The sequence below is a fragment of the Oncorhynchus mykiss genome, chromosome 12 (genome assembly GCF_013265735.2).
Source record: "Oncorhynchus mykiss isolate Arlee chromosome 12, USDA_OmykA_1.1, whole genome shotgun sequence".
Lineage (NCBI taxonomy): Eukaryota > Metazoa > Chordata > Actinopteri > Salmoniformes > Salmonidae > Oncorhynchus > Oncorhynchus mykiss.
The window spans coordinates 81448641-81463580 of record NC_048576.1 but is presented as its reverse complement, the minus strand read 5'-3'; the positions used below and the strand labels follow the sequence as shown (position 1 = coordinate 81463580).

The 14940-nt window shown below is 44.2% G+C and overlaps 2 protein-coding genes across 2 annotated transcripts in view; one reads left to right on the top strand and one right to left on the bottom strand.

The window, feature by feature from the left end:
• LOC110539178 (tripartite motif-containing protein 16-like) overlaps nucleotides 1-9720 on the top strand; it is a 14168-nt gene extending 4448 nt beyond the window's left edge. The window contains exons 2-5 of the mRNA XM_021626138.2: nucleotides 8038-8064; nucleotides 8235-8297; nucleotides 8589-8728; nucleotides 8881-9720. Coding sequence (XP_021481813.2) covers nucleotides 8038-8064; nucleotides 8235-8297; nucleotides 8589-8728; nucleotides 8881-9288 — 638 coding nt within the window. The 3' untranslated portion in view covers nucleotides 9289-9720. The remainder of the gene's footprint in view (nucleotides 1-8037; nucleotides 8065-8234; nucleotides 8298-8588; nucleotides 8729-8880) is intronic.
• A 1355-nt stretch (nucleotides 9721-11075) lies between these two features.
• Nucleotides 11076-14681, bottom strand: LOC110538608. The gene is made up of 6 exons (XM_021625523.2): nucleotides 14525-14681; nucleotides 12957-13795; nucleotides 12597-12861; nucleotides 12427-12510; nucleotides 12184-12356; nucleotides 11076-12088 (listed from the first exon to the last, which is right to left on the bottom strand). The coding sequence occupies exons 2-6, from the start codon at nucleotides 13344-13346 to the stop codon at nucleotides 11951-11953; spliced, it is 1050 nt and encodes a 349-aa protein (XP_021481198.1). The 5' UTR covers nucleotides 13347-13795; nucleotides 14525-14681; the 3' UTR covers nucleotides 11076-11950.
• Between the last annotated feature and the right edge of the window lie 259 nt (nucleotides 14682-14940).

The window sequence follows — 14940 nt, the reverse complement described above, 5'->3', positions numbered from 1 at the left end:
CAGAGGGCAAAGGGATGGTTCTGAGCTTTGGCCAGCTCCCTTCACCTATCTCCGTCACATCTCGTGATCTCCCTATCAGTGGGGATCCCGCTGTTCCCGAACCCGATCCGGGCAGAGAGCTCCATCTCATCCAGGGGGGTTGCGCAGACCACCGACGAGCACGTCCAACATAAGCAGCTTCTTTTCTACCATGTCAGAGGGGTCATCGTCCTGGCCTCTGAAAGGCATCTACAGATGTCCTCAACATGGCGGACTGGCTTTCCTCCAATTACCAGGGAGGAGTCTTCATTTCATTCTCCGATTAGCTTCTGTCCATCCGCAGCACACCTATCATATGTCCGGAATGTCGTTGTTACTGTGAATAAAAATCATACTCATCTTCAAAAACATCTAAAAAATTGACAAATGTTGGTTAAATGGACAAACTTTTCCAAGATCAGAAGAAATCTATTCAAATGCTGTTTCCAATACTGTTGGACTTCCATTCCAACCCTTCCCCTGCCAATTCAATCCTATGATTTCACAATTAGATTTATGGTTCAATGGATTCCAATGCATTTGACCCGTATGTTTGACCTGAGGTAGCAACCTCCCTTGTTTGTCATTTTCTGCCACTGTCTCTATGTGCCTGAACATTCATCCACCCGTTTTCTCTTTCTTTAAATGTCTCTATCTCTGTGTCAACTCATCAATCTCTCTGAGTATCTGTTTATCCATCTGTCAATCTGACCCCACTGAGAGCAGCAGGGTATCTGGCTGGGCTTATCCTCCACAGGGGAGCCAGATCCCACTCATATCCCCCCCCACCCCTGCCGGGCCCCGCTCATAATAACCAGCCATGTCTCACTCCATGGTGACTCTGGATGTTTTCCTTTCCCTTTTTGCAAAAATGTCTAAAAACCCGTTTTTTTTTCCATTATGGGATATTGTGTGTAGATTGATGAGGGGAAAAAAAGTATTTAATACATTTTAGAATAAGGCTGTAATGTAACAAAATGTGGAAAAAGTCAAGGGGTGTGAATACTTTCAGAATGCACTGTATACTGCCTGTGAAACATTCAGACACTTTCAAATAGCAAGATTGCCTGTCAAATGCTCCCATCACATTACTGTTCTAGCAACATTTTTCAGCAGCCCCCCTCTTGACAGCGTTTTAGAGTTAAGTTTGTGCAATTCCACACATTGTGAAACGGGGCACAGAGAAAATGTTGACGATTTAAAGCAAGTTTGCTGCAAATCTACACATTTTACCATGCGGCAGAGAGACGATTTAGCAATTTTATAACTCATTTCATGTAATTGTACTCATTTTGCCAAGATGGCGGAGAGAAACAATTGGCTGTTTGACAGCTAATTTCCTGCAATTATATACATTTTTCCATAGGGTGGAGAGAAATGTTTGCAGGTTTTATGGTATCTGAGTGAGACTGACTAACAAAATCACCCCCAGCCGATATTCCGACCATGATTACTAAGTAGCTAGCTGGCCGCTAGACTAATTTGCCAATATACAAATGTTTTGCTGATTGAGTGACTATCAGTGTCTGACATAACAAGAGAAAAACTGCTGATGAACCAAATTTCAAAATTGCACCTTGTGTATTCTACTATTCTAACTTGCAACAGTAAGGCTTATTACATTTTTTGGGGGAGCCGCCAATTGCCAATCCCCTCTTTAAAATGTATATTTAAATCTCTCTACCCTCGCAATGATTCTCCTGAATCCCTTGGTGACACCCTCCATCAATGTCTTACTTTTGCCATCTACTAACTATCCTTGGTTATCCCATTAGCCGACTCTTGCTATTTTTCTCTGTGTCCCTCCCTCTCCCATCGCTCTGTCCCTATAAGGGAGGATTCCGGGAGAGTATGGGGAGGGATGACGGATTAAGTGACCTGTCATCAACCCCTTTCCTTCCTACTACCCACGTCCCGACTCCAGAGATCAGATGTCCTTCTCCCTTTCTCTCTTGCCTGATCATTACTTCTACTTGTTGTTCAGCACAGTATACATTATATGCATGCCTTTCTGTCAAAGTCATTTTAATCTCTTTGGGGCAGTGTGCAGCTGTTCAGTCTTCAGGACACATACAGTGGAGTGTAAGTCACAAACATGGAAGCTTTATTGGAAAGACCAGTGGATCAGAGTTCAGCCAACCACGATGGGAAGTTGTTGAAATACATCATAACCTCTAAACTGGGCATACAGTAATGTGGCAGCTTTTTTGGTACACATGCTTCAAGCAAGGAAGACAGTGAGGTTCTCAGCCTTATTCTTCCTTTGCTCATCCTCCCAGTTTTGCTTTGCCTCTGCTGATGTTGTAACAAGCTCACATTTTTCTCATCATCCTGTCGGCTCCCTCTCCGCCACTGGGCAGACACATCGTGAAAGCTGGAGAGTTAGGTTTCCCTCAGACAGGATGGACTGTCCTGCGCAAGAGAGCTGGGCTAAAAGGACAGACTGGCCAATCATTCCAGCAATGTGTTGGCAGGGCCACCGTGATCAATGACCAGTAGACCTCCTGTCCTCTAAAAAGTAATTCATTGGTGTTAGCAAAGGCCCTGGCTTCCTGCAATGGTGCAGACTGTCAGGAAGAACCATTAAGACATATCGCTCACGCTCTCTGCTATCCCCTCCATCACTGAAAGCTTGCTATCTAGCGACATCCTCAAACACGCGTTTAGGGCATTTGAGAGCATGTTGGCATTGCAATGGATGTAGAAAATAAATGGAAACGCTCACTCTGTACCTAGTTCTCACGTGGGTGGGTGTGTAGGGGTACACGTGCGTACCGGTATCCTATGTGTGCACGTGTGTGTTATGTAAAGGAGAAAATACCCATATCAGTCCCTCCAGGATTTTGGAATTCTGCGATTCTGCATATTATACGAGGGGTTGCAAATTTGACCAATCACCACACTATTACTGTATAAAACAGTCAAATCACAGCAATATTACTGCATAAAACTGTTCAATGACCACACTACAAAAAGAAGGCTCGAAATTCTTACCAATCCCAACACTTTTACCACAAACAATGGTTCAATCAAGCCACTTAACAAATCCGCCTATGCCCTCAGACGGACCATCAAACAGGCAAAGCGTCAATACAGGACTTTTATGCTCACTTCGAGGCAAGCAACACTGAAGCATGCATGAGAGCACCAGCTGTTCCAGACGACTGTAATCACGCTCTCCATAGCCGATGTGAGCAAGACCTTTAAACAGGTCAAAATTCACAAAGCCTCAGGGCCAGATGGATTACCAGGACGTGTACTCAGAGCATGCGCTGACCAACTGGCAAATGTCTTCACTGACATTTTAAACCTCTCACTGACTGAGTCTGTAATATCTACATGTTTCAAACAGACCACCATAGTCCCTGTGCCCAAGAAAGCGAAGGTAACCTGCCTAAATGATTACCGCCACGTAGCACTCACGTTGGTAGCACTCACATCAACACCATCATGTCGGAAACCCTAGACCCACTCCAATCCACATACAGATCACAGACCACCCCAACAGATCCACAGATGACGCAAGCTCAATCGCACTCCACACTGCCCTTTCTCACCTGGACAAATGGAACACCTATGTGAGAATGTTGTTCATTGACAACAGCTCAGCATTCAACACCATAGTGCCCACAAAGTTCATCACTAAGCTAAGGACCCTGGGACCTAACACCTCCTTCTGCAACTGGATCCTGGACTTCCTGACGGGCCACCCCCAACAATGAGACAGTCTATAGGGAGGAGGAGACCTGGCAGTGTGGTGTCAGGACAACACCCTCTCCCTCAATGTGAGCAAGACAAAGGAGCTGATCATGGACTATAGGAAAAGGAGGGCCGAACAGGCCCCCATTAACATCGACGGGCTGAAGTGGAGCAGGTCGAGAGTTTCAAGTTCCTGGTCATGGTCTAAAAACAAGGCAGTTGTGAAGAGGGCATGACAACACATTTTCCCCCTCAGGAGAATGAAAAGATTTGTCATGGGTCCCCAGATCCTAAAAAAAAAAGTTCTACAGCTGCACCGTTGAGAGCATCCTGATGGGTTGCATCACCGCTTGGTATGGCAACTGCTCGGCATCTGACCGAAGGTAGGGGGCCAAGCTTCCTGACATCCAGGACCTATATACATGGCGGTGTCAGAGGAAGGCCATAAAATTGTCAAAGACTCCAGTCACCCAAGTCATAAACTGATTTCTCTGCTACCGCACAGCAAGTGGTACCGGAGCGCCAAGTCTAGGACCAAAAGGCTCCTTAACAGCTTCAACCCCCAAGCCATAAGACTGCTGAACAATTAATCAAATGGCCACCCGGACAATTTACATTGACACCATCCCTTTGTTTTATACTGCTGCTACTCGCTGTTTATTATCTATGCACAGTCACTTTACAAATGACCTCAACTAACCTGTACCCCCCACATTGACTCGTTATCGGTACCCCCTGTATATAGCCCCATTATTGTTATGTCATTTTCTTGTTACTTTTTGATTCAAATTGTTATATATTTTTTAACTATAGTTTATTTAGTAAATATTTTCTTAACTCTATATCTTGAACTGCATTGTTGGTTAAGGGCTTGTAATTAAGCATTTCACGGTAAGGTCTACTACACCTGCTGTATTCGGCGCATGTTACAAATAAAATTTGATTTGATTTGACATGTCAACAAACCTTTACCCCAGTCAGTGCATTTTCAAACCTATGGTTGACTTCTTCTGAGCCCTGGTACAGATAACATGAATTTGTGTGTGAATGAGTCCCTTGAGAGATACTGGTAGATGAAAAGTAAGAGTCAACAAAACCCAGGGAACTTGAAATAAATGAAGAACAGGACTCATGTATCTGAGAACACCCTTGTATTGTAAGCCATCACAAGGTATCACAAGAAATATTTGGACCAATCAAAATGACATGAACAAAGCCACATTTAGCATACCTTTGGACCACATTTGCAACAACTTCTGCTTTACTGTTTCATTGACATTTCGCAATGAGTTATCTAAGAAAACAAACCATTTACCGCAAATCAAGCATATACCTGATGACCAAACTGTCAACCGCTGGCATGTCAAAGAGGTACAGTGCCTTGCAAGTGTATTCACCCCCCTTGGTGTTTTTCCTATTTTGTTGCATTACAACCTGTAATTTAAATGGATTTTTATTTGGATTTCACGTAATGGACATACACAAAATAGTCCAAATTGGTGAAGTGAAATGAAAAAAATTACTTGTTTCAAAAGATTCTAAAAAATAAGAAACGGAAAAGTGGTGTTTGCATATGTATTCACCCCTTTTGCTATGGAGCCACTACATAAGATCTGGTGCAACCAATTACCTTCAGAAGTCACATATTTAATGAAATAAAGTCCACATGTGGGCAATCTAAGTGTCACATGATCTCAGAATATATACACCTGTTCCGAAAAGCCCTAGAGTCTGCAACACCACTAAGCAAGGGACACCACCAAGCAAGTGGCACCATGAAGACCAAGGAGCTCTCCAAACAGTTCAGGGACAAAGTTGTGGAAAAGTACAGATCAGGGTTGGGTTATAAAAAAATATCTGAAACTTTGAACATCCCACGGAGCACCATTAAATCCATTATAAAAAAATGGAAGGAAAATGGCACCACAACAAACCTACCAAGAGAGGGCCGCCCAACAAAACTCACAGACCAGGCAAGGAGGGCATTAATCAGAGAGGCAACAAAGAGACCAAAGATAACCCTGAAGGAGCTGCAAAGCTCCACAGCAGAGATTGAAGTATCTGTCTATACGACCACTTTAAGCCGTACACTACACAAAGCTGGGCTTTACGGAAGAGTGTCCAGAACAATGTCATTGCTTAAAGGAAAAAATAAGCAAACACGTTTGGTGTTTGCCAAAAGGCAAGTGGGAGACTCCCCAAACATATGGAAGAAGGTACTCTGGTCAGATGAGACTAAAATGTAGCTTTTTGGCCATCAAGGAAAATGCTATGTCTGGCGCAAACCCAACACCTACCATCACCCCAAGAACACCATCCCCACAGTGAAGCATGGTGGTGGCAGCATCATGCTGTGGGGATGTTTTTCATCGGCAGGGACTGGGAAACTGGTCAGAATTGAAGGATGGTTCTAAATACAGGGAAATTCTTGAGGGAAACCTGTTTCAGTCTTCCAGAGACTTGAGATTGGGATAGAGATTCACCTTCCAGCAGGACAATGACCCCAAGCATACTGCTAAAGCAATACTCAAGTGGTTTAAGGGGAACCATTTAAATGTCTTGGAATGGCCTAGTCAAAGCCCAGACCTCAATCCAATTGAGAATCTGTGGTATGGGCCTCCCGGGTGGCGCAGTGGTTAAGGGCGCTGTACTGCAGCGCCAGCTGTGCCAGCAGAGACTCTGGGTTTGCGCCCAGGCTCTGTCGTAACCGGCCACGACCGGAAGGTCCGTGGGGCGACGCACAATTGGCCTAGCGTTTTCTGGGTTAGGGAGGGTTTGGCCGGTAGGGATATCCTTGTCTGATCTCGCACCAGCGACTCCTGTGGCGGGCCAGGCGCAGTACGCGCTAACCAAGGTTGCCAGGCGCACGGTGTTTCCTCCGACACATTGGTGCGGCTGGCTTCCGGGTTGGATGCGCGCTGTGTTAAGAAGCTGTGCGGCTTGGTTGGGTTGTGTATCGGAGGACGCATGATTTTCAACCTTCTTCTCTCCCGAGCCCGTACGGGAGTTGTAGCGATGAGACAAGATAGTAGCTACTAACAATTGGATACCACGAAATTGGGGAGAAAAAGGGGTAAAAAATTCACACAAAAAAAAAGAAACAAAAAAGAGAATCTGTGGTATGATTTAAAGATTGCTGTACACCAGCAGAACCCATCCAACTTGAAGGAGCTGGAGCAGTTCATTCTTGAAGAATGGGCAAAAATCCCAGTGCCAAGCTTATAGAGACATACCCCAAGAGACTTGCAGCTGTAATTGCTGCAAAAGGTGGCTCTACAAAGTATTGACTTGTGGGAGGGTGAATAGTTACGCAAGCTCAAGTTTTCAGTTTTTTTGTGTTATTTCTTGTTTGTTTCACAATAAAAAATATTTTGCATCTTCAAAGTAGTATGTTATGTAAATCAAATGATACAAACCCCGTAAAAATCTATTTTTATTCCAGGTTGTAAGGCAACAAAATAGGAAAAATACCAAGGGGGGGTATTCACAAGTCCCTGTATATCAAGGGACTTTAATGTGAACCTTGTTGAGGCAATTAAAACAGATTAAGTCTGATAGGTGAGAATGAGAGATGAGCTGAAATTAGATGGATGACCCTGTGAAAATCATGTCATTTGAGCTAATGTCGCCCATAGACGAAAGGAGACTGGCTGATGGTGACAGTCCGAGTGGAAACAGCAATAGCACCCAGTTTTCTGAGAAAGTGGGATGACAAATGATTGGACAGGAGGGAGAACTGGAGATTAAACAACATCTAGAGTACTTCAGCAGCAGAGACAAACATGCTGTCAGTGGCGTGAAATAATGTCCATCACACACAACTTGTAATCTTATAACGGCCTGACCCCTGGTGTCAGTGGCTGTGATGTGTGTCCTTAGCGGATGTAAAGCCGTAACCCAAACCTGGGCTGGTATGGGTAAACTACATTAATCAGTGCTAAGAAAAAAGACTCCGAATAGCACACACTTTCCAAAGTGATATATGGCATAAAGGCAAATAGTGGGAGGGAGGGGGGATGAAGGCAGAGAGTGGCAGGAGCAGGGAGATAGAAGCAAGGAAAGGAGAGATGAAGAGAAGGAAAGGAGAGAAGGAATCATGGTCAGTAACTGCACCTAGCACAACCTCTACAAACTGCAGCTAGCACAACATCTACAAACTGCAGCTAGCACAACCTCTACAAACTGCACATAACACAACTTCTACAAACTGCAACTAGCACAACCTCTGCAAATGCACAGTGAATAAATACATAACAACAATCTGACACAAGATAATGTTCTACTTGGGAAAGAAAATTCATTTTTGCCTTTTTTCTGTAGGAAGAAAATCCCAGGCAGCTCCTGCAGGTATGATTTCTGTAATATTGCATGTATAAGTACTGAAAAGCCTTTGTAAATCCTGACTAACAATGGCATCCAGGAATTACATTAGACCGGTGGTGTAATTCAAACTGGATTATCTCATCAGTATACCATTAATGGATTTCACACTTTATCTCTCTCTCTCCTCATAACAGAGGTGCCGCCGGTGTACGAGCCCAATATTCATGATCCCACCACCAGGGCTGACCTCATGAAATGTAAGGCCATGTAATTGGCTCTTTATCACTTTGGGCCTCACTCTCTGTAATGCATTTGATGCTAAATCCTGCTTTCCCACAGCCTATACAATGTTGAAATGCACAATTATGACCTGGCTTACAGTATATCCGCTTCACGGCCTACACACAAGAGATTGTACAAATCTCAATAATATCGCAGTACTCATCTGACCTTATCTGTTATCCGACCCTTTCTTCTCATCCATATTCATCCAACCACTCAACTCAATTCCTCTCTCTTTACCTCATCGTTTCTCTTTCTCCCCTCAGACTGGATCCCCCTCTCCCTGGATGACAAAACGGCCCAAAAGCTGCTGTGGATATCCGAGAGCAACCTCAAGGTGTCGCGTATGTCAGAGGAGGTGTGTCCATACCCCATGAGACCGGAGAGATATGAGCATTCGCCACAGGTTGGTCTGCCATCATCAGTTACAGTGCACACATCATAGTGCCATTGTGTAACTAAAGTGTGCCCACCGTTTTGGACATGCCATCAGTGCATGCCTGGCTCTAAGACATCTCTAATATACCCTTTCTACTATCCACTCTCTACTCTGTGTAGGTGCTGTGTAAGGAGGGTCTGTTGGGGCAGAGAGGGTACTGGGAGGTGGACTATGGCGGCTGGGTGGTGATTGGGGCAGTGTACGAGAGCATGGGCCGGAAGGAAGGGCCATGTGGGCTGGGGGAGAACGAATGCTCATGGGGTGCGGGCTGGGCCGGCTCCTGCTACCAAGTCTGGCACAACGGGGAGAACGTGGAGGTCGGGCTCCCTTTGTGCAACACCATGAGCATATACCTGGACCAGCCCGCTGGCATCATCAAGTTCTTCATCGTGGAAGGAGAAGGGGAGGCGGAGAAGGCGGTGCGACTGATACACAAGTTCAAAACTGACCTCAAAGAGAAGATTCTGCCTTGTTTCTGGGTTGGCAGTAAATCCTTCTGTTGGATCCGGAAGAAAGAGGGACAGTAACAAGAAGGGTGTAGGAAAGGAGAGATGGAATAATGGGTCAGGGAATTTGTAAGAGAGGGAGGTAAAGTGAACGAGAAGATATATGTTTCTAATATTTGGAGAACAAGCACTGGTGTCAGAATGCAGAATTGAAGCAGAGAATAATCAAATAATCTGTTCACATCATGTCTATGGTTTTAAGTGTTGCTGTTATCCCTCTGTTGCATGAGGACAACATACATATGAATTACTAGGTTATATTATATTTAGAATGACAATTTTTATTATATTGACTATTACTATTTATTAGTACAGTCAGTCGTTTTTGTTACAGCACTAGTTTGTTAGTGTTAAAGTAGGGTGTGTAGTTTAAATTCATAGCTTATATAAAAACAATTCTGATTGAACCATGGTCATGTATGAATGTGATGAATAAATACAACTGTGTAACAATAGAGTTAAATTATTTACACTGAAAAAATGTATATAAACGCAACATGCAACAATTTTACTGAGTTAAGGTTCATATAAGGTCATCATTAAATTGAAATAAACTCATTAGGCCCTAATCTATGGATTTCACATGACTGGGAAAACAGATATGCATCTGTTGGTCACAGACACCTTTTTAAAAAAAGGTAGGGGAGTGTATCAGAAAGTATCTGGTGTGACCACCATTTGCCTCATGCAGCGAGACACATCTCCTTCGCATAGAGTTGATCAGGCTGTTGATTGCGGCCTGTGGAAATTTGTCCCAATCCTCTCCAATAATGGCTGTGCAAAGTTGCTGGATATTGGCAGGAACTGGAACACGGCTGTCGTACACGATCCAGAGCATCCCAAACATACTCAATGGGTGACATGTCTGGTGAGAATACAGACCATGGAAAAACTGGGACATTTTCAGCTTCCAGGAATTGTTTACATATCCTTGTGACATGGGGCCATGCACTTTCATGCTGAAACATGGCTGTGGATGAATGGCACGACAATGGACCTCAGGGTCTCATCACAGTATCTCTATGCATTCAAATTGCCCTAGATAAAATGCAATTGTGTTCATTGTTCGTAGCTTATGCCTGCCCATTCAATAACCCCACCATGTGGCACTCCGTTCACAACGTTGACATCAGCTCATCCACACGACGCCATACACAATGTCTGCCATCTGCCCGGTATAGTTGATACCGGAATTAATCCGTGAAGAGCATACTTCTCCTGCGTGCCAGTGGCCGTTGAAGGTTAGCATTTACCTACTTTAGTCAGTCAGGTCAAGACCCTGGTGAGAATGACAAGCATGCAGATGAGCTTCCCCGAGACGGTTTCTGACATAAATTATTTGGTTGTGCAAAGCCACAGTTTCATCAGTTGTCTGGGTATCCGGTCTCCGACGATCCCGCAGGTGAAGGAGCCAGATGTGGAGGTCATGGGCTGGCATGGTTACATGTGGTCTGCAGTTGTGAGGCCGGTTGGACGTACTATCAAATTCTCTAAAATTATGTTGGCGGCGGCTTATGGTAGGGAAATGACGATTCAATTCTCTGGCAACAGCTCTGGTGGACATTCCTGCAGTCAGCATGCCAATTGCACACTCCCTCAACTTGAGACATCTGTGGCCATTGTGTTGTGACAAAACGAAACATTTTAGAGTTGCCTTTCACTGTCCCCAGCACAATGTGCACCTGTTAAGATACATAAATGATATTGCTGTTTAGTTAACACCAGTGGATGGATTATCTTGGTAAAGGAGAAATGATCACTAACAGGGATGTAAAGAAATGTGTACACAAAATGAGAGAAGCTTTTTGTAACGTATGGAACATTTTTGGGACCTTTTATTTCAGCTCATGAAACATGGGACCAACACTTTACATGTGTTTATTTCTGTTCAGGATATTTCTTAATCTGATACTGCCCTCTCTAGGACAGCCATTATACTGCATCCAAATAATATTCAGTGTCAGAACCAACAGCCTGATTCACGGATGTTGTTCCTTAATTTAAACCATACAGGTACTCAAATTAAAACATTTATCTGCTTTTGAAAAGTTGGGAGATGATAGATACATCTCTGTTTGCCTCCTCCGCTTTCTCTCGCTCTCACAGTCAACACATTTGAAGGACATTATTATTATAATAAGTGTCAATATCAGAGATTGTACACCTACTATCATTCTACCAGTCAGTCATTCATTGGCAAGGTAGAAGTATAAAAAGGCATGTTTCATGGAGACATGGTGCCCTTCACTCACAATTTGAAAAGCTACAGGCTTCATGTTAAAAAGCCCCCTAGAGCCAACCATTTCTAGAAGGGTGACCCATCCTCCACGAATCTACTTGGCAAAGTCCCACAACAGATTCAACACCTGTGTCAGTTAGAAACATTTCAATATGTTAGTGTCCATGTTGGTCAGTACAGTGGGTGAGCACATTTGAAGTTGTGTGTAGTGAGTTGTCTTGTAGTGTTTATGGGTGTAAGGTAATGTGTTGAAAATGATATTAGTGTGTATACGAGCATATGTTATGTCAGTTAATCCTCTCTGGGTTCACTGTTGTTACTACCAAATTTGGGGTTAGTGATTAGCTAATACACTGGGGTACTTTTCCACCTGCCAGCCAATCAATTAGCTCTTTCATCCACACACTCTCTCACTCCTTCATCCCCTCACTTTCTTTGGCTCTCTCAATGTTTGAGGGAGAAGTCTCCCGTGTTGAGGCGAGGGCGAGGTAGTCCTCCAAACATTTCTGTTCCGTCGTTGGCTCCTGGGGCCAACAGGGCCTTCATGCTGGCAGCAATATGATCCAGGTCTGCTACACCAGCCTGCAACACAGAGACAGTTAGTGGGTATGTGTGTCAGAATGACTGATTGACAGAGAGAAAGTGAGCTGTATGTTTTTAAATGAAGGTTGACTGACCCGTTCCCCACTATGGCCTTCTCCCTGGTGGGGTCTGTTGCCCTTGAAGCCCCACACAGGAACAGACACGGGGAGAGAGCGGGCCATGTTCATGGGGTTGGGGTGACGGGATGAGAATGACTGCCCCATGGCCATGCTGCGCGGGGGAGGAGGACAGTCCTCACTTAACGAGCCTGGAGCAGAGAGGAGGCACATATTAAGAGCATTAGATCATCATTACCTAATATTACTACACACACTCACCATCAGTGCTCTCCTCCTCTCCATCGGACTCAAAGAATGGTTCACAGTCACGAGACAGCGAGTCCTCATCCATGGAAAACACTCCTGAAGCAGAGAGAGATTAATATTTACAAAGTCATTCAGACCTGAAGATTAAAAAAAATAAAATAGTCCCACAGAGCTGTGTTCACCTGCAGTCTCATTCAGATTACGGCTCCTTTCGTCCATGTCCTCCTCTTCCTCACACTCTTCCTCCAAGTCCCCAATTCCAGGAATGTCTCTCCCTCGTCCAGCCTCCTGTATCATCACAGCCATCTCTCGCTCCCTCTCTCCATTCCCATGCTGCCCAGCAGCTTGACCAATGACAGCCCCTGAGTGGTAGATTGATGGGTAGCTTTGCGAATAGAGTGTGGTATTGGGGCTGATGGTTCCCACCCCACCCTCACCTGTTAGGCCCTGTGGAAGAGAAGTTAAGAACTTTACAATCACACACAGCACTATGAATGACAGCCACATTGAATGGCACAAAATGACTGAGTCAGTCTACTCACCGCCCTGTCAGTGGGCATGTCCACTACCAGTTTAGCTCCTCCGTCTCCTGCACTCAGACGTGTATATCTATGCGCCGTTAGCATAGATGTGGAGTGTAGCACCGCAATGTCGTCCATGTAGCGCCGCGAAGACTCAGCCAAAGCCCCCTGACCCCACACGTGATAGGAGAAATCCCACTTCCGGCCTCCGGCAGGCAAGCCACTGCCACTCTCCCTTTTCCTCTCATCTCCCTCCACTACAGATGGCCAGAACTTCTTACAGGCTGTAAGAATAGCCAGGTCGCAGCCTGACTTCTGACAATATCCCTCCGCTGCGGCAAGTAGTGCCAGCCAGCTCTCTTTGTGGTTGTCTGGGATCTCGGGGTCAGATGATTGGGTGATGGAGGCCATGATGGGTAAACAGGACTTCCAATGACTGTTGGATGTGTTTAATTTATTTGGGCTAGCTTTTATGGAACGTATAGATGCTTTGTAACTGTTTTTATTGATCAATAGTTAAAATGGTTTAGGTTAGTGTAATCAGGCACCTGTAGGACTCAGCCAGCAGTTTGATATTAAATACTATATATATTTTTATTAACAAGTCTTGTGATAAATTTACCTTTTTTCTTACTGCATTGTAGGCTTTAGTGTTGATGTGTTTTTGGAATCTGCTTTTGGCTAATCTGAGGAAACGTTAGGATCCTTTTTCTATTGCTGGTTTGGTTTAAGCTAAGAATAAAACTATCCTTAGTTGTTATAAAGCAGGTTTCAGAGGCACAAGGTGATTGTTTAATATTATTAATGTCAGTGTGCCTGAGAGAACTAGGGGAGAGAAACGAAAATGTTGCTGGTGTTACCTGGAAAAAAACAAAATGGAGAAATAAAGCTTGAGTTGCCCCCCCAAAAAAGTTTGCATTGTTAGTCATTATAGCAATATTAGCTGATGTCACTAGCTAGGCACTATTTAGATTATCACCAAACCAGAATTCAGATAATAATCTAAAAAAATTAGGCATGATGAAACTTCATGAAATTAGATTACAAATGATATGCTTGAGTTGAGTGTAAAATTCACGATCCAAATACTGTACATACATTTCAATTCCATATAACTTTTCTGATGTCAGAGACTGCCTTGTTTCAGTCTGAGTTCATGGTCAATATCTCAATGGTCAATATCTCAGTGGCAGTTTGAGGATGTTCCAAAATAGACCTATGCTAACCGTGGGAAGACGTTGTCCACCTGTCGTTACGTCTCGCGAACTGTCGCAATTCAGCGTCGTCGTCCCTTTCTCCCCCCACAATCTCGTGCATTCGTTAGCATACGAACTGGCTCTGCCAAAACCTTATGGGGTGACTGCCTGCTCTAGACTTACCCAGCTCGTTTCTAAATGTCATCCCTGTGATTATTACTACCAGGAAAGCACTTCATGACTGCGGATTGTTTGTTTGCTAACATGCTAGCCAACTGGTCTCCTGTGCACTCTCCTTCCAACATGAACACATTTCACCTCCATTTCTTGCCTTTGCAAAGACACTAGCACACACAGACACAAAGAAACAGCAATAACAAGAAGTCAGCTTACACATTCAGTTCCTTATTTCGTCTGTTGCAAGCGTTTTTCTAGTTCTAATTATTTCTTTATCCTTCTTTGTCTGATTCTTCATCTCTCAAGAATAGTCTACCCTAGACTCCGACGTTGCTGTTTAGAGACGCACGTTTTACACGTGACTGTGGGCGGGCTCGTACTCGTCTTGTTTTGGACGCGCACTTGGACGAGGCTTGGGGCTGGCTGCATCTCAATAGTTTGTCATGGTTTCTTCTACTGGTATAATTTACTTCATCCTCACTGATCTGACATGATGGATAGCTTGACAGGTGGAAGCAAATGCTTTTGGTAGGCTTTTCAATCTCCATATTATTCCCACCTAAACTGTCTTCTCATTTTGCAGTGCAGATTAAGGAAAGGAGAGAAGAGTAAAATGTTACATTTTTATTTGA

Bases quoted from the DNA above. Each gene is read 5' to 3' on its own strand.
- LOC110538608 (XM_021625523.2), bottom strand. From the start codon at position 13,346: ATGGCCTCCATCACCCAATCATCTGACCCCGAGATCCCAGACAACCAC. The intron at 12,357-12,426 runs GTGAGTGTGTGT...TCTCTGCTCCAG, and splicing joins AGAGGAGGAGAGCACTGATG to GCTCGTTAAGTGAGGACTGT. The intron at 12,089-12,183 runs GTCAGTCAACCT...TCTGTGTTGCAG, and splicing joins AAGGCCATAGTGGGGAACGG to GCTGGTGTAGCAGACCTGGA.